General features: G+C 35.3%; 1 protein-coding gene across 4 annotated transcripts in view; it reads right to left on the bottom strand.

Moving 5' to 3' along the window:
• The window catches only part of SEMA3D (semaphorin 3D), a 141,750-nt gene extending 115,631 nt beyond the window's left edge, over window positions 1–26,119 (bottom strand). For all 4 annotated transcript variants that reach the window (XM_077863809.1, XM_077863810.1, XM_077863807.1 and 1 more), the window contains exons 1-2: window positions 25,936–26,119; window positions 4,174–4,334 (exon numbers count right to left, since the gene is read on the bottom strand). In XM_077863809.1, the coding sequence (XP_077719935.1) occupies window positions 4,174–4,334; window positions 25,936–26,086 (312 nt within the window). In that variant the 5' untranslated portion in view covers window positions 26,087–26,119. The remainder of the gene's footprint in view (window positions 1–4,173; window positions 4,335–25,935) is intronic.
• Window positions 26,120–27,423: the final 1,304 nt, after the last annotated feature.

The following is a 27,423-nucleotide window of genomic DNA, read 5'->3' as shown; positions in this document are numbered from 1 at the left end:
GATGGGGGATATATTTATTTATACCAATGAATAATGATAATTCTATCAAGCAGGACAACTGAGACTGATAATGTATATAATGCTCTAATAAACACAAAGAATTGTTATGTCCCTTAAGATAACATGGAATCTGGGGGAGTAAAAGGCTATATAAGAGGGCAAAATTAGGTAACTGCCTTTGAGAATTCAGAAGAGTGAAATGAGCAAAGGAGTGAATGGCAATCTCAGGAAGCTTTTTAGCAAAGGCACAAAACTTGAAAGGAATTTATTTTGAAAGGAACTAACGGAGCAGATTGAGTAAAAAAAAAATGAAAGAGGAAGGGAGGGAAGCAGAAAATAAAGTGCAAATGAGGGAATAATGAACAGTGGATAAAAATAAGACTGGAAACAGGGAGAGCTTTAGAAGTCAACAGTAATCTGGAGTTCACTCAACTACATTGGAAATCAAGAACTCCAAAAGTATATGAGCAGAGGAGAAATACAGTCAGATTTTTATTTGTTTAAGAGATAACACTGATAGTCATGGTAAATGGATTAGATAGGGAGAAAATGGAGATTCCCTTTTATAAGATAAACTCAGTTGAATAATGGTATTATCATTTACACTACAGGGAAATATTGAAATGGCTGCCACCTTATCACTTTGGCCTGTCAGCTGAGGCTTTGCTAGGTCTGCATTATAGCTCAGTACTTTCTTTATCTAATACTACTTCCCCAGTGGCCCTCTCACACGTGTTGATCCCAAGAACACTCCCTAACAAATACCTCATAAACTAATCTCCTTCTCCTGGTTGGCTTCTGGGGGAAATCAACCTACAGCACAATAGTAAAAATGGTTCCAGATCTACGTTCTTCCCTTGGAATGGGATCATGTTAGGCTTGTTCTGATTATTCCATTTTGTCCCATCAGTGTGTATATCTATCCTAAACCTATTCCACAGAGGGACCCACAGAGTATTCCCTAGCTGAAAAGAGAGGCCTTATGAACCAGTGGCGGAAAAGCCTACTCAAAGTGAGAGATATCACATCTCCATATGTGCTTACACTTGCCCTTAAATCTGTTAAATCCCTATAGAAACGAAATAGTCCTTTCCTTCAAGAAAAGATCAGAATCTCTTGTATCTAAAATAAACAAACAAAAAAACAAAAAACAAAAAACAAAACCCCAAAACCAAAAAAACAAACCACTTGGCATATTTTTTGCTTTCCAGAGAGTAGAAATACTCTGAAGGGTCTAATTTTTACTTTCTTCCTCTACAGTCACTTACTTATCAGAGCTTATTAAGCATATACCCGTACCACTCATTGTGGAAGACTCAAAATCTAGTTTGAACAAAGATAAGACAAAGGATATTTGCAAATATTTGTTACTGAATTCGTTTTGTAAAGGTTGTTTAGTGACTCCACATTGAAGGCCTGTGGCAAATATGAAGTAATGATAGCTATTTTTCAATAGGCACATCCTTGTTTGTACAAAAACTTATAAGCAAACATATATCCTAAATTTTGGCACTTCAACTGAATACTTTCTACAGATCTTGTTTTTAATTTGCCAGAGGAAAATATCCCAACCAGTCAGTCACTCCTAACTCAATTATGTGTTGTAGATTGCTTTAAGTCTACAGAGTACAAAGGACATCCTTCAGACCCACAGAGTCCCAACATGTGTGGTTTCTTCCACAGAGAAGTTTGGATTTTTGCCGAGGGGCACAGAGCCAATGCAAACCACGTAGGTCTAAACACTGCTAAAGCACTACATCTTGACACTTAAACTTGCTACTGTGAAGTACCTTTTAGCACGAGAATGATTCATACAAATTTTAAATGTGGATACCTACATAAACGTAAATTATTTCCTTTATATAACCTCTTTATGAATTATACATCTTATAAAGACAAAAGAATATCAGTTAGGCAGAAAATCTCTAGCACAGACCCTAATTTTACAATGTATCCAAATAACCATTTATTTCAATAATATCATAAGGGAAATCAATATTTCATAAGTATTTATTTTATTAAATATTAGCACATTTCAAGGATGGAATGCAGCCAAAGAGAGATTTGCTTAAAATAGTCACATAAGGAAGTTATGTTATCAGAATTTATTTTAAGCAATGATCTAATACACTCATTTCAGATAAATGAACTTCTTCTTCTAATCCCTGAAGGCAGAGAATAGCACAAGAACAAATTCCCTTAAAAGTATGAATTGCTTTTTGCTATTATACTAAAACAGACATATTTGGAAAAATGCTTTGTTAGCTATGTAGCAGCTCTTAAAGTAAAACTGTGAAGCTGACTAAGATTTTCTTTGGTGGTTTTCATAAAAGGAGTTATCTCCTGCTAAAATTGAGACATTAGTTCATACCATCAATAGGCTCTCTGATACAAATACTTATTAAAAAATTTCTAAGGAAACCATATACCCTTAAAGACAAATAGAATGAAACTATAATGGCATAGTGAAGGTAAGCTTTTCAAATTCTAGCATATAATTCACTGTTTATTTTACTTATTGTAAACAATATTAAACTACAGAATAATATTTTTAATAAGATAATCTTATGAGTTTGTAAGTGTATTTGGATTATGGCAAGTCAAAAACAACTACTGGCAATATTTTACCCTTACTCTTTATTCTAGTAATATCTAATACATGCATATACATTTGCACTCAAAGACTATTTCTTTATCAAGTCTGAGCACTCATAAGAGATATCTCCTTTTCTTTTGGTGGGCCTCAAAAATGACAGAAAAACTACTTAAATTTAAGTTATTAAAAGGCAAAAAACATTGTTTCTGATGCAGGCATTAATTAAGAATATTATCAAATATGTAGATAAATATTTTGCTTATGTAGACAAAAGCCTTTAGTCTTAATAACTCAAATAACTGAGCAATGACTATTTAGTTATAAAAAGTATTTCAAAATTAGAGCTTAAGTTAAAGTAGTTATTGTAGATGAAAGCTATTTGAAGATTCAAAGTCCTATGACGACTTATGAACAGCTCTTTGGGAATGGAAAGAATTCTCTATTAATTCAATATTGGAGACTATTGACCCGAAATCTTGTAATGGCTCCTAGTATTTTTTTTTTTTTTTGCAATACTTCTGAAAAAGGAGAGAAGGCAAAAACAATCTAAAATGTCTTATAAAAAAAAAAATAAAAAAAAATGTCTTGTAGATGTAAAATGGGTCATGTATTATGTCTTCTCGTCAGTCATTCAATCCCTTCCAGTCCTAATATCCATTTTGCCTTGCATAGATATTGGTACTTGCTAAAGTACCAGCTGATCATAATTTATAAGGCCTAAAGTGTGGCACTTCCCTTTGGGTATCACGTGGCTAACTGAAAATGTAAAGCATAGCAGCAGCTGCCTTTTGTTTTTTTAACGACTAGCAGATATTTTCTTTTAGTGGTAGATTGTTCTTCATGAGCCCATAGTTGAGGGTATTATTAATCTTCATCCTCTGAGTGTGATTGGGCCATAAGAGAAAACTATTCAGTTAAGAGTGTGAAAAAACTGTGGTGTTAAAATACCACCATAATCAAACTGTCATTTTAGAGTATGGTTATTTGGGGGTGCCAGGGTGGCTCAGTCAGTTAAGCATCTGCCTTCAACTAGGGTCATGATCTCAGGGTCGTGGGATCCAGCCCCGCATCAGGCTCCCCGCTCAGTGGGGAGTCTGCTCCTCCCTCTCCCTCTGCCCCTCCCCTGGCTTGTGCTCTCTCTCGCAAATAAATTAAAAATCTTTAAAAAATGTTTTTTAACGTATGGTTATTTGTTAATTGAAAGTTAATAAAAACGTAATTTTACATTAATTGCTATAGACATAAATGTTATATTTGCCAGCTTTTCAATCTAAAATATTGCATTTCTCTTGTATGATCCCTTTCATTCACATTTTCAAAGGCTTTATTATTATGCTCATTCACTCTTAACAGAGAACATGTATATGTACTTAAATCCACAAAGATCCACAACATGTATCTGAAGCTGGGTGTTCTTTTAATATGTTCTTTTTGAACATGTCAATGACATTTGACATGAGTCACTTAAAAGAGGAGAAAGACATGAATGAAGTGCATTTGACAGAGTCACTTAAAAGAGGAGAAAGACATGAATGAAGATAAACGCATATTCAGTCAACTATACATAAATAACTCACCTTCTTAAAATTTTTGTTTAAGTCAACCAGGCTGAGCAGGAAGATGTGGTCCTTGGCTCCTACAAGCAGCCTGCCCCTCTCCTCATCCAACAGAATGGTTTGGAAATCTAGCCCTTCTGATGAACCCAAAAAGGGAATGCAGCTATTTGAAAGCAGCAAGTCTATGGGAATGTAAAAGAGGAATAGAAAGAAAGAAACAATTAATTAGCAAAATATTTACTTGCCTCAAAACGTACATTTACAAAAAAAAAAAAACAAAAAACGTACATTTGCGTGCTTTGTAAATGAATATATACAGCATGAATGCTCCAATTTAGATATAAGTAAACAATACACTTTTAAGCACACACTCATTTAGAAATCAATATGATTTATGACATTTGTATTTTATTGATAGAATATTGATCTTACATATGAAAAAATGCAAGATATTAAAATGAGTATCAAAGCAAGTAAATGCAAAATATTTCACAACTCTGGTCATCTTTATAGATTAAAGCATCAATTATTTCAAACTGGTTAAATCAATTAATATATGCAAAGTAAGCATCAAACTAAATATGTAAGAAACCTCAGAGCATTTCTTCACCTCCTACTTTTGATAATGTTAAGACTCATGACTGTGTTTGGAGGATTATACTGTTCCTATTTCATGTATTCAGGAAGTAAAAAAAGAAGCCAAATCCAAGAAAATGGATTCTGAAAGATATATGATCCTGAATTAATATTGGGATCAAAACTGTAAAGCAGAAAGGGACCTTGAAAATCAATTAATACAAATTCATGATTTTATAAATGAAAGTATTTAATTCCTCCAAAGTGAGGCCACATGCCCGAAAGTCACAATATCACAGGTGGTAAAGCACATAATATAACCTCAGTTTCAGTTTCCATTTCTCTTTAACACTTGTCTGTATATCCTAAATTCTTTTTTTCATTTATAGTTGTGATATAGACAGACTCCTATTTAAATTTAGGTCTGAGTTTACAGAAACCCAAATCTTTTAAAGAGATTTTTGCCTTAAATATTTGTCATACCCTCTCATTTTCTATAACCATTTAATATTAAATACTAAGTAAGAGTATCACTCATTACTTATTAAAGTCCATTAGATATTACTGGACTTTAAAACTAAACCATTATTTTCAAGTAAGCCATTATTAATTGATGAGAAAATATAAACGGACAGTGTCTCAGGAATAGGTATCAAGATACTTCTAAAATGTATCATGGCAGTTTTCAACCTCGATAAAATGGATATTTGAGTCTTTGAAATTTAAAGCCTATATATTCCATACATCAGCTGTCAGCTTTATTATTATTTCATATTTTTGAGAATTCCTCTCACTATTTTCCCTAATTTACAATGGTTTTATAGTATTTCCCTTATTCAGCAAGACGGATTTTGTTCTTCGTTTTGACAAAGCAAAGGCTGTGTGCCGAAGAAGATATGATACTATCTGAATTCTCAAGTGAGCGTGGTCTTGTTAATGTTTATGAATCATGCTTTATGTACACTGGATAAAAGTCTGAGTCTACACTAATTGTTTTCCATTAAGCTAAATGTAACTTTAACAATTTTTCAGATCACAGACATATGGAATAATACTTTTTCGCATCTCCGAATACAGTAAGCCTGCTTTGGTAGGACTAATATCCGATAAACATTCCATATCAACTGTAAAATAGAACTAAAGGAAGAAAAGTGGAACTGAGTGAATAGAGAAGGCAGATATGATCTAAAGCCTTAACCAAAGAAAATATATCACACAAACCTTTATTCAGTTTAGGTTCCATGAGATTCTCCCTTGTTCAAGAAAGAATAAAATGGGCAAAATGGAAAGCATGTAAGGGAATATCCGAGAGTATATCTTGACCCAATTAACAGAGAAAAGTAGGCTAAATGATATAAATTCTTATTATTTCAAGTACCCATAGATAATAATCAACTTTATGAACCATCCATTTGCAGTGTTAACGAAATGAAACATGGCGTAGCCTAAAAGTAAGAGTGTAAGAGATGTGTCCAGACCACTGGGGTCATATTGTAGCCCCACAAATCTGGCTGTGATCTAGGAAAAGAAACTTAATTTCTCAGTACCTCAGTTTTCTCCTCTATAAAATGGAGATAATACTATGAACTATTAATAAATCATGGAGGTGTGAGGAATAAAGGACTTAATTTATGATCAGCATTAGAATGGCACCTGGCACCAGTAAGTGCTATACAACTATCAGCTATTACAATGATGATGATGTATTTTTTAAACTTTCTACAAAATCCATAAAAAGGAAGTCATTATATTTCCCAACTCATATAATCATTAGGATGATTAAAGGAGATAATTTATATAGGGTTCTTAAAACAATATCTTGAAGATAGGAAAAGTTCAATAAATATTAACTGTTACTTTAAGTATGATTATTAAATTCTAGTTTGGGTCAGGTAAGTTCTATCAAAGAAGAATATGATCTTGTCTTCCATTAAACTTGACTTGTGAAGATAAGAACTTCTTTGTGTTTTTTTTTTTTTATATTGGACTAATATTATAAAGCTATTCAAGGGCACCTGGCTAGGTGAGTCGGTTAAGCATCTGACTCTTGATCTCAGCTCAGGTCTTGATCTCAGGATCATGAGTTCAAGCCCCACAGTGGGCTCCATACTGGGCATGGAGCCTACTTTAAAAAAAAAAAAAAAAAGGCTATTTAGTCCACAAATATTTGTAAGAATCTATTACATGTTAGATATTGAGCATGTAATTAAGGGTGTGGTCATGACTAAGCCCTTTGTGCTTCAAGGGGCTCACAGATCAATACATAAGTAGATATGTATACAAAATACAATATAAGTAAAATAAATTATAATACAAGTATACACAGAAGAAATCTTTTAAGTAATTGTTCATCATCTTATAAAGGCAGATGATAATTGACAACAGTGTTGAAGGGCAAATGGAAGTTCTACAGAAAGATACAAAGAAAAGTTAAAAAAAAAAAAAGAAAAGTTTATTCAAGGCAGAACACAGGGATATACAAAGGCGTATCATCACATGTCACACACACTGCATTTTAAAAAAAATTAAATATGTTATTTATTTATTTATTGGAGAGAGAAAGAAATGACCAGGGGGAGGGGCAGAGAGAGAAGGAGAGCAGACTTCCCGCTGAGCAGGGAGCCTGATGTGGGGCCGATCCCAGGACCCATGACGTGAACCCAAGGCAGACGCTTACCTGACTGAGCCAGCCAGGCGCCCTCACACACTATATTTTTAACATGTCTCCTGCCCTGTGAGCCCCTTCAGCACAAAGACTATATCTAACCTATCTTTGAATCCCCACACTAGCTCAGTGTCTGGGAGACAAATTATGTACTTATTAAATGTTTGTGGCTTGACGTATATTCAGTATGCTAGAACACACAGACCATGAGAGGCTGGAAAAGGCAGCCTCCAAATAATCAGAGCCCAAAATGGGGAGTTTGGTTATCATCCAGGTAACTGGAAGCCTATTGAGCTATATGTCACGCAGAACAGTGACAAAGACTTTAATGAGTGTTGGAAAATAGGTCTGGCTACAGTGTTCAGGATGGATGAGAACTGGAAAAGTGGGAGCAAGGAGACTAACCAGAAGTTTCTAAAAGATGACAAGTCCCTGAGTTACGGCAATGCCAATGAGGGGAGCAAGATGTTTAAGAATCTTGCATCTCATTTGTTGTTTCTACGGGTATGGCCAAGAAAATAAAGTTGAGGTAGTCATTTGCCTTATTTTCTTTTACCATTACCGATTCTGTTGGGTTTAGTTTCAAACTTGACAAGGAAAAACAGCTGCGAAATTAGTGACTCACGTAAAGTATTATCATTTCACAATGATTTAATGTTGCCTTGTGACAATGTTAGCATCAAAACGATTAAAGCATGCTTTGCCAATCCTTTGTAGCCAAACTAAATAATTAGACTTAGGCATTACATATGAAAATTTCTCAGGCTGACGCATACATTTTGAAAAGACCTTGGGACAGGGATTGGAACAGGTTCCCTCTTCCCCAAGCAGCTTATCTTTCTTGCATTTCTGCCAAACCAAGCAAAGTCATTTTTGTTTCCACAGGATCATCAACTAAAGCCTAGGAAAAAAAAAGGAAAAAAAAAAAAAATGGGGGTGGGAAGTGGGGGGTGGTAATTAAGTCCAGAACCTGCATCTTCACACCTAAAGCTAACATACTCCCAGGATTTCTGGAACCAGAAATGGATGCTGTCTCTGCAGGCTGAAAACTCATGAAAGTTAAAGACTAAAACTTTGGCAACACATTTCAGAGCTTTATTTTTTTCTTCTCCTAAACTGGCAACTCTCAGACATGTAATTTTTAAGACTGTCCATAGTTTATAATCTCCTTGAACAGAAACTCTGTTCTGTCCGTCTTGGATGGTGGGGCGAGCATGTTGCTTCACACATGCCATTGAGAGGAGTCCTGCCTGTACATACTTAGCCAGCCTCACCTCTGTTCAGATGACAATAGCATTTACTTCTAGGTCCTAAATGCACTCTTTGTTCTATCTACCTAAACTTTTGACCTAATCACCACAATCACTCCTTGTAACTGTTCTTTTAGCAATTCATTGTCCTATCACCCTGTTCTCAGCTTGTAGTGTCACTCAATGTCCCAGGCCCCCAAGTTCCCACTCCTGTTCTAGCAATATTCTTTTGAAAAAGCTACAAGCTAATTATTTCTGAAATAAATGGAACAAGGATTATTCATTTATACCATTAGTTTAAAAATAGAAATCATTACCATAATGCATTTTAATTGAATAATGACATAGAAAAGATGTTCATGCTCCATGATCAATAAACCACTTCAGAGTAACAGGATGGTTCTGGGGATCAAAAACCCTACAAATAATATGATTTTTCATATGTTTGTATGTATATGTGCATTTTTTTCTGAAGGGTAGGTCCAGAATTTTCATCAACCATCTCCTGATAACCTCTTCAAAAGTCACGGAGAAATTATATATTTCCTACATGTAGTTAGTAACCATACTTAGCATAATTTCTCATTCTAGCACAAAAAAAGTGAGTCACTACCTTTATAAAACTTGATTTTGTGGGGTTTTTTTTAAGATTTTATTTATTTATTTGAGACAACCAATGAGCCAGGGTGGGGGGCGGGTGGAGAGGGGCAGAAAGAGGGGGAGAAGCAGACTTCCCACTGAGCACAGAGCCAGATACAGAGCTCAATCCTAGGACCTTGAAATCATGACGTGAGCTGAAGGCAGATGCTTAACTGACTGCGTCATCCAGGTACTCCAAAAACTTGACTTTGAAGGCAAACAACTGACTCACCTAAAACCACCAGATACTTTGCATGTGTTGCAAAGACTCTTATAACAAGTTCCACTCTCATGAATCTTATAGACTAATGCAAAGGAAATGCTCATTCACAACAAAAATGAAAATATGCTTGTGACAGAGGACAACAATACTTAAAGTCATAGACTGTTAAATATATTTAATAGTTAAATGGAAAGAAATTCCCACTGCATCTTTTAGCAAGGCAAATAATGTTACTTCAGTTCTCTCCTCATTTTGTATGGGTGGAGACATGGAATGGTCTCTAAACTCCTTCCAATACCCAAGTTCTATGGCATTAGAACATTATGCCTAACTTTGTTAACATTAAGGAGGTATCAAATAAACTCATTCACCTACTATACCTGGGCATTGCTATGTTCCTTGGAGCAGATTACTCTTAAGCTTTGGGAAGAACAGAAATAGAGCATAAAGAAATTCCAACTAAAAGGAAATTCTATAATTCTATTGGACTCACAAGTTACCAATTTAGTGAGGCCCAGAACGGTTAAGGGGGGTTCACAAAACCGATTCCCTCTTAATGGTGAAGCTCAGCATGAATGAAACTCCTCACTCACAGCCAGATGCCCCTCCACATGAGGGAAAGGCTACAGATCCCACAATCCCTGCGCTTATTTGAAATAAACATTTGTTCTGAAAAGAATTCTTTGTATCTCCTGTTTAGTGTCCCTTAATACAATTGTTCATTCAGGCCGATGAACATTTGACCTGATGGTCTAAAACTCTTCCTCTTCACCCCAGAAAGGAAGGGAGTGGTTAGTCACGTTGAATCTAATAAATTTAAGATTAAGCAACACAGACTTCCTCAATGTTTGACTGTTAAGTGAACAATTTCTCATACCCTTGAAATCACATTTATTGCCAGAAATCCTGAACTAGGTGGAGATGACAAGAGGACTACGTAGCCAAAAAAAAATGGCTTCCCACATCCTTTGACAAAGAACACTTAACAGCTTTTATTTTAAAGAAGATAAAGTTATTAAAGGCAGAACTTCATAGGAGTAAAAAGAAAATCACCTTTGAGGAAAATCAATATTCAATTGACTCCAATCTAAGGAATACAATTCCTCAGCAGAGAAAGCTTCCAACCCAAAATGGACCCAGATCAAAACCCAACTGCTTTTCCCTACCATCTCAAGATGTTCAGCACAAATCCTTGCCGCAGCCACTTCTGTTTTTCCTCAAAGGAAATCACCATTGTATTAAGTAAGGCTGTTCTAAGTTTCTTGAAATACGGTCACCTCTCCTGTGTGTTCTTTGCAAAGCTGACTAAGTAAAGGAGTAAAGGAGTTTTTATTCCTGTCTTCCCCGTAAATTCAGCTTTCTTCCCTTGATGATCTGACTCCCCAGGACTTTCATGCTGTTAGTATCTAAAGAATCCTGCTATGGAATTCCTTCTTCCCATAGTTGCCAGAAAACTTTTGGCTACCAACTCCCCCGCCCCCTTCTCAGTTTGAGTCAGGAATTGAGTAAAAGGAGCAAGCTATTCATTCCAACACGAAAATTAGTCCCTAATGTTGTGGCTCACTGAGTTCCTTTGGCTCTCTGTGAACTTTTATTTGCTTCCTCAGCTTTTGGTCCATGGAAAGGCATGGATTCTGTTTTGGAATCAAGCTTTGGAAATTTAACTTGTCTTAAATTGGCCCCACTTGACTTTCATCGGTTTTCTGAGGCTTGAGATCATAGGAAAAGATTTTGGTTAGCAAGATAGCTCACTTCTACCTATCAAAAATACAAATTACTCTCTATTTATGTACACTCAGTCTCCATAGCTAAGTGCTCAAATGATATCAAATATATAAAGAAAAAAACAATATTCAAACCTAAAATCCTTAGAAAAGATGAGTTCAAACTAAGTGTGTATTATATTATATTTATACTTTCCTAGGTGAGAAGTCCAGTCTTGTTTTCTTCCTTCTAAATCAGGAAAAAAGAAAATCAGATTTTCATTTGCTCTTCTGCAATGGAATGTAGAAGATCATTCTGCTCATTAGGTCTTAGAACATTATCTATGTCAGTAACAAATTAGACGGTACCATGTAAGGAAACATAAATTAGAAGCAAATAAAGCCTATTATATCATCAGAGCTTTGTTCTTGCCAGGACAGGATGTGCAGTAGAGTGTGGCAATTTTACACTGTCACATTTCCATCTACATCCATGCTTTTAAATCACAGGTTTATTCTTATTTGGCTAGCTTTCAATAGCAGATGCTTTCTATAATCCATCACATGTGAGATTCGTAATTTATGATTATGAGTGCTTTTAAATTCTTACTTTGAATTAGTCCTTTTAAATTCTCAAATACTTTGCTATGATATTGTTTCCCATTGACCTATAAAAAAAAAAAAGGCTGACATTAAAAGTACCTAGTACATTTCCAGAAAAACAACGTCATAATAGAATAAACTTCCTCAGAAGTAGTTGACAGCATAATTCCGGCAAGATTGATTCTACTCTGACAATTATTTTCTTAACTCCCTTCAAGGTCTTGAATATTTCTCCCTTTTCAAATTTGAATGTTTTAAAATCAAGACACCATGTCACAAATGAATATACATTTGTTTTCAATCAAGTATGTAAATTTAATTTTTACAAATCTCAGAAAGTCATACCTTAAAATCCATAGAATACTATGGATTCTAAATAGCAAGACAAATACAATAGGAAAAAATAATTCCTCAAGCTAAGATCATGATAAATGAATGTACATAGAAAAGTTATGAGAATAACTTTCAAAAAGGACAATATTTTATAACATTACTTTTTAAAATTACTTATATTCATCAAAATTAAGCGTATGCATACCAAAAAGTAACATTAAGAGGCATACATAATGGCCATCTGTCTCCTCCTCCATCTGTGTCCACCTCCAATCTAGTCCTTATAAAAACACATTTAGTAGTTAACTTCTTATCTCTTTTTATATTTCTAAGACTATACTACTATCTTTTAAAACATTATTTCCAGACATTTTCATTGAATTCCCATTTACAGAAGTTGAGAATTTTAGCTTTTGGATGTCAGCTCTTTCCCTCCAACCAAGCTCCTAACATAGTACCCCTTTTATGAAAGTTGTATTCAGTGAGCAGTATCATCATCATCATCATCATCACATTATTATTGCAATGTAAATATTCCTCCCTACTCTGAAAAGTAGTTTTCTTTTCTTTTTTTTTTTTTAAAGATTTTATTTATTTATTCATAGAGACAGAGAGAGAGGCAGAGACACAGGCAGAGGGAGAAGCAGGCATCATACAGAGAGCCTGACGTGGGACTCGATCCAGGGTCTCCAGGATCACGCCCTGGGCTGCAGGCGGCGCTAAACCACTGCGCCACTGGGGCTGCCCTGAAAAGTAGTTTTCTGACTATACTTTATTTCTTGAAAAAAACTGTTGCTTTTATTAATAATATCCCAGTTGTGACATTTGCTTAGTTTTAAAATTGTGATCAAATCTTTCCACACTTTCTGAAAAGTGCTTCCCTAAGATTCTCAGATGACATTCTGTCAAACTGTGTTTTGGGTTTCTCCTGGCGACGTCTCTCCTGGGCCCGTCTTCTCCCTACAAACTGGAACAGCTTTCTCAAACTCCCTCTACCTCTCTCCAATGATGGATCCATCTTTCCTAGATCCTGTGTCTTCTTCCTTGACTTACTTTCTTAATTTTGGGGAGCACATCTCCAGAAGCTTCCTAGGAAAGGATGACTGAGACTTAAATTTGTGAAATTTTCAATGTGTAAAAATGCCTTTAATTTACCCTTATTAACAGGGGGGCTAACTACAGAATTCCGGGGTGAATAGCATTCACCCTCAGTGACCTGAAGCATGTTAATATGCTCCTCCAGCCTTCAAAGTCATGATTGAGAAGCCTCGTGTCATCATATCCCCAGCCTTTGAATCTGTCTTTTATTGTTTCTGAAAGTTATCTGAATCACCTCTTCACTCTTGCTATTATGAAGTTTAAAATAATTGGACTAAATATGTCTTGGATTTTGTTTTTGTTTTTCATTTATTATGCTGGGCACTCAGTGTGACATCTGGTCTAAAATTTAATTTCCATTGATTCAAGAAAATTTTAGTTTGGTTTTTCATTCTGAACAGATGTCAATTACCCATAGAACTATTCTCTAGGCTTTCTCCAGAAAAGGTCCTCTACTCAGTCTCAAGGAAGATATTCCTGGTAGACGTGTGCAGAGAATCCACATTAAAATATGCACACAGACTTCCAAGGGGGAGACTAAAACTACAATGATAGAATAATGTTCTGAATTTCAGGCAGTGTTCATAGGGCATAAGCAATGAAATAATGTTTTCCATTTATAGTTTCCTATAATTATTTCTGTCTCACAAATCACTAGAACTCTGCTGATGACTTTGAGGCAGACACCTAAAACTGTGCTCTCTCAAATCACAGTTCAGAATTTCCAATAGTCTGCTTGATGTTGCAGTTTTTCCCTAATCAACAGATCTTACTGATTCTAATGGCTTACTGACATGACATGATGTAGTTCTCAGGCTCAAAATGGCAGGATCATGTTTAGTTTCCCTTCCTTGGTCCCTTATTCTTTTTTCTTGTATTTAAATAACTGGTACTTCTTAGTGTATTTCACTCCCCTCACAGCAACATCCAGCTAAATTTAAAGTCTTACAGATTCAATCATGCAAATTTTCTATTCTTCCTCCTCAAATATTTATTCCTATTGTCAGCCAAGCCAAGATCCCTATTATTCCTTCTCTAAACTACTATAACTGACACATAAACAGTTGTGTTCTGTGCCCTCCTTCACCAATCTCTACTACATGATGCTGTCTCTTCTGCTTTTCCTCCTAAATCACAATTAAGTTAGGTCAATTTCATGACCAAAATCCCCCTATGCCAATATATATACCTCATTCAATAAAGTCTAGGTTTTGTCCAAAGTCCCGTTTCTTACCCAACCTTCTTCAAACTTCTTCAATGGCATTCACTTAAAAAATGTCCTATTCCTATGGCATTAATAGGTTTGCAATTATTTTGTCCCTTAAAAAAACTGTAAGCCCTTTCAGATAAGAATAGTGTCTAAATCAATGCTGTAATTCATCACCACTTCTTGCACACAGGAAGTCTAATAAACATTTAACTACGATTTTCAACCTAGTGATTCTTCTGTGTGTTGGTTTACCTACCTTCCATCTAAATCAGAATTTATTACAGGCTTATTGATAATTTAGAGAGGTTAGTGTGCCATTAGGAGACCCAATTGTGGGGGCGCCTAGGTGGCTCAGTGGTTGAGCGTCTGCCTTCAACCCAGGGCGTGATCCTGGAGACCTGGGATCCAGTCCCACACCGGGCTGAGTGGAGCCTGCTTCTCCTTCTGCCTGTGTCTCTGCTCCTCTCTCTCTCTCTCTCTCTCTGTCTGTCTCTCATGAATAAAATAAATAAAATCTTAAAAAAAAAAGGAGACCCAACTGTGGCTCCAATGCTTTGCAGTCATTAAAGGTTCCTGTTACAGGTTCCTGTTGCTATCTCCAAATGCTTGGGGGTCAGGGTGAGGGGTTGGGGTGGGGAAAGAGAAGGTCTGAAACAGACCACTCTAGAACAATGTTTCTCAGGATTTAACATGCTTTCAAATTAGCTGGGCTTCTTGTATCTCATTTAGAAGAGGGTAGGTGCTGAGATTATGCCATATCTAACAAGCTCCCAAATTATACTGCTGCTACAGATCCTTAAGCCAAAGTTGGAGTAGGATAGCTAAAGTATAATGTGGCCCACGGCACTGAAGAGAAGGGCTGGACTCTTCCTTCTCCACACTAGAGTTTCTCTCAAACACTTACAACATGTCACGTCATATGTTAATTTATGTAAAGTGGCCAGGTTATTTTTTTTTCCTTTACAATCTACATTAGTCAAATCTGCACATCCATAACGTAATCTAAATTAAGCTAATTAAATTATAATCAACTTAATTGCTAAATAAATGATAAATGATCTGCTTAGTTTAAACCAATGCTATATGAACTATCCCCCCTCAGTTTTCTCTTACAAAAAAGAGAAATACATATATTTAATATGCATTAACCTGAAAGGAAGAGGCAAAGATGACAAATAATGATTTATTCTTAACTTTCAAGTAAATTTCCTATTACCTGCAGCAGCAGAAATTCTACCAAAGTTGCCTAAATATAACTGTATTTGTAAAGATCTACCATTTTTACGTCAACTAATTCAATAATATATCGTTTGGACTCAGTTCAAAATCTGTCATAATATTCATTTTGTGCTTTGGAACATTCAAGAAGCTTTCCCTCCTTTATTTAATTTGATCCTCAAGGAGAACCAGAGGATTATCACTATTTTCCTGATGAGAAAACCTATAGACTCAGAAAGATCAAATCATAGTTCTAATGGTGCGTGGAGGCTACATGCCAGAGAAAGAGCTAAAATCTAGGTCTTTGGACTTTAAGACTCATCAACCATTACAACTATATTTTATATTAGAAGATTTAGCATTACTTAGAAAAACAAGATTCTTTTTCAAAACAACTCTACTTATATTTTTACAGAATGTCCCCACAGACAAGTTCTAATGCTTCTTCCACTTCATCATTCCTTTGGGATTACTGAAATGTTTATCTTATTTTCTAGACTGTGTCTGGCTCACTGTGGCTTCAGTCAAATAAACTTCTTTATGAGTATCTTTCTTTGGACATTAAAAGCACTTAGTTCTAATTTATGCCTCTTTTTTAATTAATAGGATTAAATCAGCATGTTTCAAGGACTCTTACAAAAATGCAAAATATATATTCCTAGTTCTTAAGAAGTAGGGAGGCATTTGTCAAATTTTCTGTGAAAAAAAGACATCCATTTTTAAAAGGGCCTTAAATTTATATTTTCACACATGTACTGAAAGAATCTCATTCTAAAAATTCCTTTAGTAAAACTCAAAGAATTGGAGCCAAATTTTAGGTGGGTGAAGTCCTAAAACAAGTAGTCGCATATACAAACTTTTATCTCCTCAGTAATTTATAGTATAGTAAGCCAACCACGTAGAAGATCTGTTTAAAAGGAACTTTTTCAACTGAAAAGGAGTTGACTGGGCTTAATCCCAGAAAAAAAATACCTTTTACTTAAGCAACTACCATCCTAAAGTCCCTTCCATGTTTATGCATAATGACACAGCCAGAGTGTCTCATGAAGTAACTCTCTTTTACCCTGCCAGGAGGGCACTGCTGACCTTTGCAGATCTCAGCAATTATTATATATCTTCTCAATTCCAAGAATGATTTTTTGTGCGATACTTCTATGGTAATATTAAATCATAAGTCATATTTTACATTATTGTGTAACTTCCATCACCTTGTGAACCTCCACAGATCAATAATGTTTACAACAGTACTCAAATACAATGTTATAGATTTTAATTATTGTTAATTAATAGGCTTGGATGTAGGCAAATTTTAGTATAAATACCATTGAACTGAAAAGCAGGAGACATGGATCAGTTGTTTTGTTTTGTTTTGTTTTGTTTTGTTTTGTTTTTAATTATCTCTTATGGAACTTTGAGGTTATCATTTCACCTTTCTGGAGTTTTCTTTCCAAATCTTTATGTATCAATTTTCTAAACTTATAACCTGTATCACTATATCAAACTGAACACATTTTAAAGTAAGCTCCATGTCCAGCATGGAGCACAGTGTGAGACTTGAACTCACAATGCTGAGATAGAGGATCTGATGCTTAACTGAGTGAGCTACCCAGGTGCCCCAGGATACTTTTGGAACATATGTTAATGAAAGTGGCTTATTTTGCATAATATACTATTATCTGGGTTATTGTCAATGTCACCTATTGTGTAGATGAAAAGAGAGGTCAAACAGAAAACTATGTTTAAGGAGGAAGGTATTCAGTTTGATATAGTGATACAGGTTATAAGTTATAAGATAAAATAAAAATAATAATAAAATAAAATAAAATATAAAAAAATAAAATAAAATAAAAAACATAAAAGTAACCTGTTTTCAGAGAAAAGAATGGAGTTTCATCAATATTTTCTTCAGTAAGGTATGGATTATCTCACATCTCTTCTGAATCATTGTTATTCTCCCCTAGATGATTTCAATTGACATATAAATATGGTGTTATTTAGTTCATGAAAAAAAAACCCAAATCACTTGATTTTATTTTCCTTCCAGTTACTACTTCCTATGTCTCCATTACAGAAAAAATCCTTGAAAGAATTATCTATAATTGTCTACAGTCCCTGAGCCCATGCTCTTATGTATCCATCCTAATTGTGCCATGAGTCCCACACTCAAAGACACTGCCTTTATCAAGGTCAACAATGAACATTTGTTGTTGAATTCAATGTTAATTTTTACTTGTTATCTTTGAAGACACATTAGCTGAATAGGATACTGCTGATAATCCCTTTTCCTTTACTTTCTTCATTGACTTCCTGTGTATTATAACTACTGATTTTTCTCCTACATGATTTTTCTGGGCACTTCTTTTCAGCTCACTTTGATGCTTATTCCTCTTTTCTCTGCTTTCCTCACTTGAGAGAATTTCAGAACTCAATCCTTCAAATTCTTCTACATCCTTTAGTTATCTCATGGAGTATCATGGATTTAAAAATTTCTATAGGCTAACTGCCAAATTATATCTTCAATGACATCTCCCATAAATTATGTACTCAAGTGCCTTCCTGGCGTTTCACTTAGAAGACATCTACTAGTTTTATTTTCTCAAACAAATATGTCCACTTGATTTTCTCCCCAAAATCTACTTCTTTCACAATCTTCACCATCCCAACCAATGGTACTTCCATCCTTCAATTAAAAAAAAGAAAAAAAAAAGATGAAGTCAGATTTGACTTCTCTTTCATTTCATATCCAATCATCAAAAAGTCCTATTGGCTCTACCTACTTATCATCCTCTCCTCCTACCTCCACTGCAACTAGTCTGGCCTACAGACGGTCATTTCTCATCTGCATTCTCAAAATATGTCTATTTCCCTATGTTCTATCTTTCAGTATTTTTATAACACAGAAACCAGAATGATACTATAACAGTGAGAGTCAGGTTATGTCACCCCCATGCCAAAATTCTCCAGTAGGATTTCAGTAACACTCAAAGCCAATATTTTAACAATGACAGCAAGGAAGGATCTAAACTTTTTTAATCCCCCTACTATTAACTCATGATTTAACCAATCTTCTTTCCCCCATTCAACTGTTTTTCAGCCATATTGTCTTCCTTAGGATCCTTAAAGGTGGCAGACACATTATCACCTCATGACCTTTGCACTGGATGTTCCTTTTGCCAAAAAATATTGCTTTTCCAAGTATCTGCATGATTTGCAACAGCAATTTCTTAAAGTATTTGTGAAAACATCACTCTCTCAGTGAGTTCTTTCCTTACCACCATACTTGACTATCACACTCCCACCATTCTCTAGCTAAGTTTCCTGATTCATTTTTCTCTATAGCACTTTTCCTTCTTTTCTTTTTAAAGATTTTATTTATCTATTGACACAGAGAGAGAAGCAGAGACATAGGCAGAGGGAGAAGCAGGTTCCTCACAGGGAGCCCAATGCGGGACTCGATCCCTTGACCTCAGGATCACGCCCTGAGCCAAAGGCAGATGCTCAACTGCTGAGCCACCCAGGTGTCCCTTTATAGCACTTTTCATCTTCTACTTTGCTATGCAATGTACTTATGTATGGTCTTTCTTTTCATATCGGCATACAAACTACATGATGACAGGAATTTTTGTCTCTTCTATCTGGTGATATATCCCCTTGTTACCAGAACAAGGCCAGAAACATAGTGGGCACTCAGAAACTATTGTTACTAACTGTTGACAGTTAAACATCACATACTAATAAGATTATCCTTGAACTCTTAAAAGTACAGGAGCCCAACTGAACAGCCTCAGTTTAGAGAAAATACATTTGGGAAAACAAGTGACTCCATTCAAATATGGCACATTAACCAAAATTAAATCATCAAAGATTTGCTTTATAGAAAAATACATATATTACATAAGAATTCTTACTATAACGTTGATAATGCTTCTTCACTAAGTACTTTAGGGGGAGGTAGTCAGAGCAAGCCAGCTTCTTTTCCCATGAATTTCACAATAAAAATGCCCACTTTAGATTGCATCATGTGGTTTGAACCCCTGAGTGATTTTATGATTCATTTTAACCCACTCTGAGGGCTACCTACCAATCAAAGACACCACTCTTATCAAGGCCAACAATGTTCTTTTTTCACTGTAAGGGCTTATTAACCACTAGAAGACCACAACAGTAAAAACACTGGAAAGTACCCTTAATAAATTCACAATCTGTGGGTGGTTCTTAACCGAAGGAAACTAACTTTGGTAGAAAATGCTTTGGGAGTAGCTGGAAGCAATTTTGATATGTGCTGTAAACAAGAGGAAGCTACAAAATAATTTTCAAAGTTGTTTCCAAAGGGAAACCTTTGGACTGCAGCCATTCACACGGAGCAAGATAACAACATTTCACAAAAAATAATAATTGATGGCATTTATTAAATGCTTCCTATGCCAGACACTGAGGTGCTTAACATCCTGACTGGAAATACATTAAATAAATCGGTAGATTAATAAATTAAAACTAAATTAATTTATATTTATTGTTACATTTACTGTGTTATGAATAAGAAAACGGCAGCAGAGAAAATAAATATCCAAATATCTCACAACTAGTAGGAACCGTTAAGACCTAAGCAGTTTAGGGGATCCCTGGGTAGCTCAGCGGTTTAGCGTCGCCTTCAGCCCAGGGCATGATCCTGGGGACCTGGGATCGGGATCCAGTCCCACGTCGGGCTCCCTGCAGGGAGCCTGCCTCTCCCTCTGCCTCTCTCTCTATCTCTCTCTGTGTCTCTCATGAATAAATAATTAAAATCTTAAAAAAAAAAAGAAGACCTAAGCAGTTTGGCTTTCTTCACTGTTAGATCATACTGAATCAAGATCATAGAACTAATGTTAGACTAGTCAAATCAAACAAATCACATGAGTCAAATAAGCATCAATCTCTTCTTGAGACACATGCTGCATTTCACAATTAAATAAAGCAACTTATAAAGAAAAATACACAGATTAGTCCACTCATTTCTCAGAAGATTTCAACAAAACAAAGAACCATTCTATCAAATGCATTGTTTTAATTATACAATAGAAGAAAAAATTGTAAAGGTGATTTCAAATTTTTCTTGTGTATGAAAATACATACAAGTTTTGGAGAATCAAAAAGTAGTTCTTTGATAGTTATTGAGAAGAACACATTGCCAAAAAAGTAATGGTGAAACCTTATATATATTTTCTGTATCTTGATATCTACATTCCTGGATATGTAATGTTTCCCTCAAGGACACCAGGTGGCAAAAGCATGGGCCTTGGAATAAAAACACACAACTCCATTCTGACACTTAATATAAGCTGCTTGTTTGGGGACAAGGCCTTCAGGCTCTGAGTCTCAGATTTTCCTAAAACACAGGTACAAAACCAGTGGTTTTCAGGGTATCCTAAAACAGATACAATAGAGTCCAAGTAGGGTCATTGGAGCCTGTTATTCTCCTGTTTTATATTCTTTAAAAAAATTTTTTGTTTAAATTCAATTAATTAACATACAATGTATTATTAGTTTCAGAGGTAGAGTTCACTGATTCGTCACTCTTCTACAATACCCATGCTCATTATATTATACCCTCCTGAATATCCATCACCCAGTTACCCCATCTCCCCATCCTCCCATCCTCTCCCCTCCAGTGACCCTCAGTTTGTTTCCTATGATTAAGAGTCTCTTAGGGGGCAGCCCCGGTGGATCAGCCGTTTAGCGCCGCCTTTGGCCCAGGGCCTGATCCTGGGGACTTGGGATCGAGTCCCACGTCGGGCTCCCTGCATGGAGCCTGCTTCTCCCTCTGCCTGTGTCTCTGCCTCTCTCTCTCTCTCCCTCTGTCTCTCTCTCTCTCTCTGTGTCTCTCATGAATAAATAAATAAAATCTTAAGAAAAAAAAAAAAAGGAGTCTCTTAGGGTTTGTCTCCCTCTCTGATCTCATCTTGTTTTATTTTTTCCTCTCTTCTCCTATGATCCTCTGTTTTTTTTCATTGTTTTATATTTATCATAGCACTTCCCACTATTTGAGATAATATTCATTTATTTGTTTACCTGTTCTTTGTCTTCTTATCTGGAAAAGAAATTCAAAGGGAACAGACCTTTCTCTGACCCAATGAACATAGTGGTTGCTCCACACATATTTGTAGAATGGGTGAATACATGCTAACTATTAAGTGGGTTAGTTTCCTTCCTCATCTCTAACATGTGGGACTTCAGTGTTGGCTAGCTGGTGTTTTGTATGTTTACTATGATTCTTTGAGACAGCAAGAGTTTTAGGGGGAAAGTATTCAAATGGAATGATTGCTGAATTCTCGTTATGCTGGGTTCAAAAGGATGCAGTAAAAAAGAGACTATATGTATGAGCTATATGCATATACATGTATCATACATATACATAGGCGTAATACACATACACATACATATACATACACATATTACTATATATATATAGTCATTCACATGTTAGTACTAAAATCTAAAATTAGGAAAGGAAAAAGAAATGCCAAAGAGACTATGCAAAAAAAAAAAAAAAAAAGTATGAGAAAAGCCCTACAATCTATCGTAAGAAATGGGACTTTATTAGCTAACTTTCATTTTTCTTTTCCTGTTCCAAAGTTTTTGTCCATTTCCTCTATATCTATCTTACCTACATCATTTTCTGGTTTTCCAAACAAATAACTTTGCAGATACTAGTGATTCTTGGATATAAATAACCTTAACGCATATGAATTCCCTCATGATGATTGTGAAATAGAGAATGTTTACACTATTGGGGACTTAAAGGAGGTCATCTCTCAAAAGTTATTTTACTACATCTGCAGTATAACCTGTACACATCACTGTGAGAAGCCCACCTTGTAGGGTAAAATATATGTAATAACCTTATAACATGAAATCCAGAATTACAGAACATCTTGATCCCTGAAGTTCTTTATTTGTTAGTCAAGAAACATTTAGTATGCATACATGTGCAAGAATTCAAAATATGCAACTGAAGGGAAATCTCTTTACAAAACAATAGAACTAAACAAGCTCCTGTGGATTCAGAAGTTCAAAGCTAAGTCTTTATCAAACAGCATTCTTTGGATAAAATGGTTATTATTATATTTTCTCTAGGCCTTTAAGAAATCCTTCAAAATAATCTTGCAGCTGTTCAAAGTAGCTAACTCTACTGATACTGGCTGCATCTCTGGTCAGCATCGAAGGAAGTATGAACCATGGAAAGCAAAGAAAATAATGCTAAGTCGGTGACTATAAAAATTATTTTTGAAAATAAAATTAATTTTTCACTTTAGCTGATTTTTCTAACCTTACATTCTGGCAATGTTTTAATGCCCACAGCTCAAACTTTTTGACCCTCCCAAAGCTGTCTAAGCAATGGGTGGTACTAGATGATCTCAATTCATTAGTCAGAATCAGAAGAGAAAGACAATGCCAAGGGAGAGTTATGATCATTATCTCAGAAGTAGGAATGTGGTATAGAGGCAGTTTTTGTTACCATAACCCCAAATTAGCAGGAATTTTTATGTCATAACTATTTATTCTGGAATAGCCCACTTAAAAATATTAGGGTTTGAACTATTTTCTTCCAAAACTTTCAGATATGGTATAGAAAAGGTGTTCAGGGAAACTTCCCATGTTTGGAAGTGGATGAGAAATGTAGACTTTATAGTGTTGAACTGATGATTTCCGAAGAGAAGATGCCATATTCTTTGAAGTGAAAGAAGGAATGTTCTATAAGGGTTATGACTACTTCTCCTGGGAAGATGACTACTGTAATGTTAGCATACAATCTGGACATGAATGGCTAATAGTAGCTATGGGGACCTAATAGGTGTGTGTGTGTGTGTGTGTGTGTGTATTTTTTGAGGGTAATTTGGGAGATTTCTGTAATTCCTATCCTGCATTCAATCTTTGCTACTGCTTACCAGACTTTGACATGTAAATTACCTAAATGTAGATAAAAATGTGAAAAATACGATACTTGGAAAGTATACTTAATATAAGAACCATCAAAAGAGTAGTTCTTATTGCCTTTAATCCAACACTTAGACCAGTTCTTTTATATAAGCACTAGGTGTTGAGAGAGTGACAGGCTATATAGAAATAAATAAAACAAGATTTTGAACTCACAGGGTTGATTCCAAGTTCAAAAACATTCATACAAAAAAAAAAAAAAAACCCTGAAAAACAAAAAACCCTCTAACTAGATAAAATAATTAGTAGTAGCTAGGTGGAATTAATTAATAATGTTTTTCTATTTGTCCAGATTGATTTGTTATTTTCAAATGATCAGTTTACCACATTTGACTTAATATTTTACAATCACTTGTATGAAATTGTGATTATGAAGTCAAATGATCACTATGACAATCTATTTGTATCCATACATTTATCAAAAGACACAACATCTCACAAGGCTATAGGTCTCTTTTGGTCACCCAGAGATCTTAAATAGAACATGCGGAATTCTTCAACTCTTAACTCTGTTAATTTTGACAACTAAAAATCATATAGTCAGCCAAATACGAGCATGGTGCTTCTGTAAATGTTAACATTCACTCTGGTTGGTAAGTGTGTCAGTGACAAACTGCTAATGACCAGGACCTTATGAAGCAGGATCAGGGCCCTGGCTCCATGCTGCATGAAACTGACTCCGGACACGAGGCATGACCCAAGCTGAGACCTTGGCAAATTTCTCAGTTTCCTGGTACCTCAGCATCCTCACACATAGGAAGAGGATGATAATAATCCACACCATCCAGGTGGTGGTGAGGATGGCATGACAACACACAGTCCTTAATGTCTTGCTCATAATGAATCATCAGTAACTGTCAACTATTAAAGTTTCTTTGCAAGTCTGATTTATTTTGCATTGTTCACACATATCAATGCAATGTTCTAGTGTTATTTACTGTATCATAGGAACCAGATAATGTTTCCTTTTTTTTCCCTTCAACTTCTTTATTTTCAAACTTTCTCTCTTTCTCTCTCTCTCTCTCTCTCTCTCTCTCTTTCTCTCTCTTGTTTGGAGTTTAATATTTGTTTTCTGTTCCTTTCCTTAAGGTGAATTTTAAATACAGGCAAATGAACAAATCTGATTTGTGCATATGATGGGTCGTGAAAAATTCATATACTTGGGTCATCACATCTCTTATTAGGATAGAGAACTCTTCCATAATTCCAGAAGGTTTTTCTTCATATCTCTTTCCAGTTAATCCTCCACTCAAACACAGAGGCAATATTCTGGGGTTTTTTAAACCTGCTTAAAAAATCCTAGAAAAATATAAGAACTCAAAAATAATATGTTTCCCTAACTCTTTAATTCATGAGATATAAATTCCAAACAAATGCCAACATATGAAATGTGTAATGAGTACAATGCTAAATCCACTTCCACCTCCACTCTATGTCAAGTTAGGTTTTATTTTTGATATTTCATTTGAGTTCAGAAAATAAGTTGTCTTAAAGATCAGAGGATATTAAAACTGCAGGCATAATTTTTTCCTCCCAAGTTCAGAATAAAGGAGTATAAGTCTCCTACATTCCTCTCATTACTTGAAGTATTAAAGAGGCCAAGAAAAGAAAAGAAATAAATCTTTAAGCATAAAACTTAGCACACGCTCTCTCTCTCTCTGTGCAAGTATCTGTCTGTGTATCTACACAAACATAAACAAACTAAATATACATGACATAAACATATACATGACTAAATATAACTCATATAAACCTTGCTTTTATGTTAATTTAAACATTTAAAACAATTAGCAGATGTCATTTCTTAGTTTTTATTTCTATATTTCTAGCTTTTCACATGGCCTTTCTAAAATATAAATATATATGTTTGAGATCTTAAAGGTTATCTCAGTGGTTTATCTTTTTTTTAAGATATCTTGCTGTGTTTAAAAATAAAGTGCCTCTAACGAGGGATAAACTAATTAGTATGAGCCATGTGAAATTAATGTTTTTCCATTTTTAGGGATTTGACTTGTTTTAGTATAAAACTGATTATAACCTACAGACCAAAGTCTCCTAATTATGTTAACCAGTAGTTGATAGTTGTAAATAATAAGCTGAAAAGTGTGCATGAACACCTCTGGCACCATTCTCCTCACAAAAATAAGAAATAATTGGGCTTTGTGTACTATAATAATATTTTTATTAACTGATGCCAATACCATAAACATGTCACTGAAGTCAGTATGCCTTTCTAAATAAAAGAAATACAGTAATCAAAAAGACAATCTGGAAAACATTTACACACTTACCTTTGTAAGTCAGCTTGAGTCGTGGAATATTTTGCTTAGAAGTTCCAATGACTGGAAGAAACAGCATGGTCATGCTTAGCATCATCAAGGCATGAAAAAGGTGAAAATTGTGGCTTCTGGACTTCGGTCTCTCATTTTTATTAGCACTCATGTTGAAAACAATGTCTTCTTTCAAACAGTGTTAATCTAAAAAATAAGAAAATAGCTATTAATATAGCAGTTTTTAGATTTTCCTAGACTTACTACATTATAATTTTCTGAATGTATGTAGATTTTAAAAAGTAATTGCTCCTTCCCTCTTGATTTGATCATGCGAACTGTTACAAGGGAAAGAAATCAGAATTGAATAACAAAATTCAGGTCTGCCTTTACTCAGATGCAGAGATGGCAGAGATGAAGACATAATGAATTTCAATTCTTTATGATAATTAGCATTTCTTCCTCTATTAAAGTTTGTTTTCACACAAATGCAGAAGGAACCAACTCTTTCTGACTTGAGAGTACTCAGGCAAGAATACTAGTAGAACAGGATGCCTGGGTGGCTCAGCGGTTGAGCAGCTGCCTTAGACTCAGGTCATGACCCCGGGGTCCTGGGATCGAGTCCCACATTGGGCTCCCTGCAGGGAGCCTGCTTCTCCCTCTGCCTGTGTCCTGCCTCTCATGAATAAATAAAATCCTTTTAAAAAAATACTAGTAGAAGCCATTCCTTCCTCATATCATCCCCAAACAAAAACAGATAAAAGCTATTATTTTCAGGGAGTTCATCTCTTGTTTCTGATATAAGGGTGTTTTAAAAGTCCACTTAAGGGTGCCTGGGGGGCTCAGGTGGTTAAGCATCTTCCTTTGGCTCAGGCAATGATCCCAGCGGAGTCCTCAGTGAGGAGTCTGCTTCTCCCTCTTCCACTGGCTTTCCCCTCCCCCTTCTCCCCTCTTGCTCATGCTCATGTGCATTGCATGTGCACACTTTCTCTCAAATAAATAAATAAATAAAATATTTAAAAAATAAAAATTAAAAAAAAGGTCTAATTAAAATTGGAAAAAATAGGAATGATTAGGTCTGGGCCACCACTACAAGTTTTAGGCCTGGGATAATACAATCTTACCTGTACCCTATATACTAGTCCACACAGGGCAGTACTGAATAGAAAAACCATAATATAAAAGGGTTTATAAAAGAGAGGAAGTTGTTATGAACCAGGTTGCCATAAATAAGCTCTTGGTTATCTTTTTTTGTTTAAGATTTTATTTATTTATTTATTTATTTATTTATTTATTTATTTATTTATTTATTTATTTAAGAGGGTAAGAGATCAAGAGCAGGGGAGGGCAGAGGGACAAGCAGGCTCCCTGCTGAAGCGGGGAGCCCAACACAGGGCTCAGTCTCAGGACCTGGAGTCAACTAGGTGCCCCAATTGTCCTTCTTAAGACATGGAATAAATTGAACACATAGTTCAAACAAGCTTGATAATAATTATTATAAATAAGAGT

This window comes from Canis aureus, chromosome 21, assembly GCF_053574225.1.
Source record: "Canis aureus isolate CA01 chromosome 21, VMU_Caureus_v.1.0, whole genome shotgun sequence".
NCBI classification, from domain to species: Eukaryota; Metazoa; Chordata; class Mammalia; order Carnivora; family Canidae; genus Canis; species Canis aureus.
This window is presented reverse-complemented; position numbering and strand designations above follow the sequence as displayed.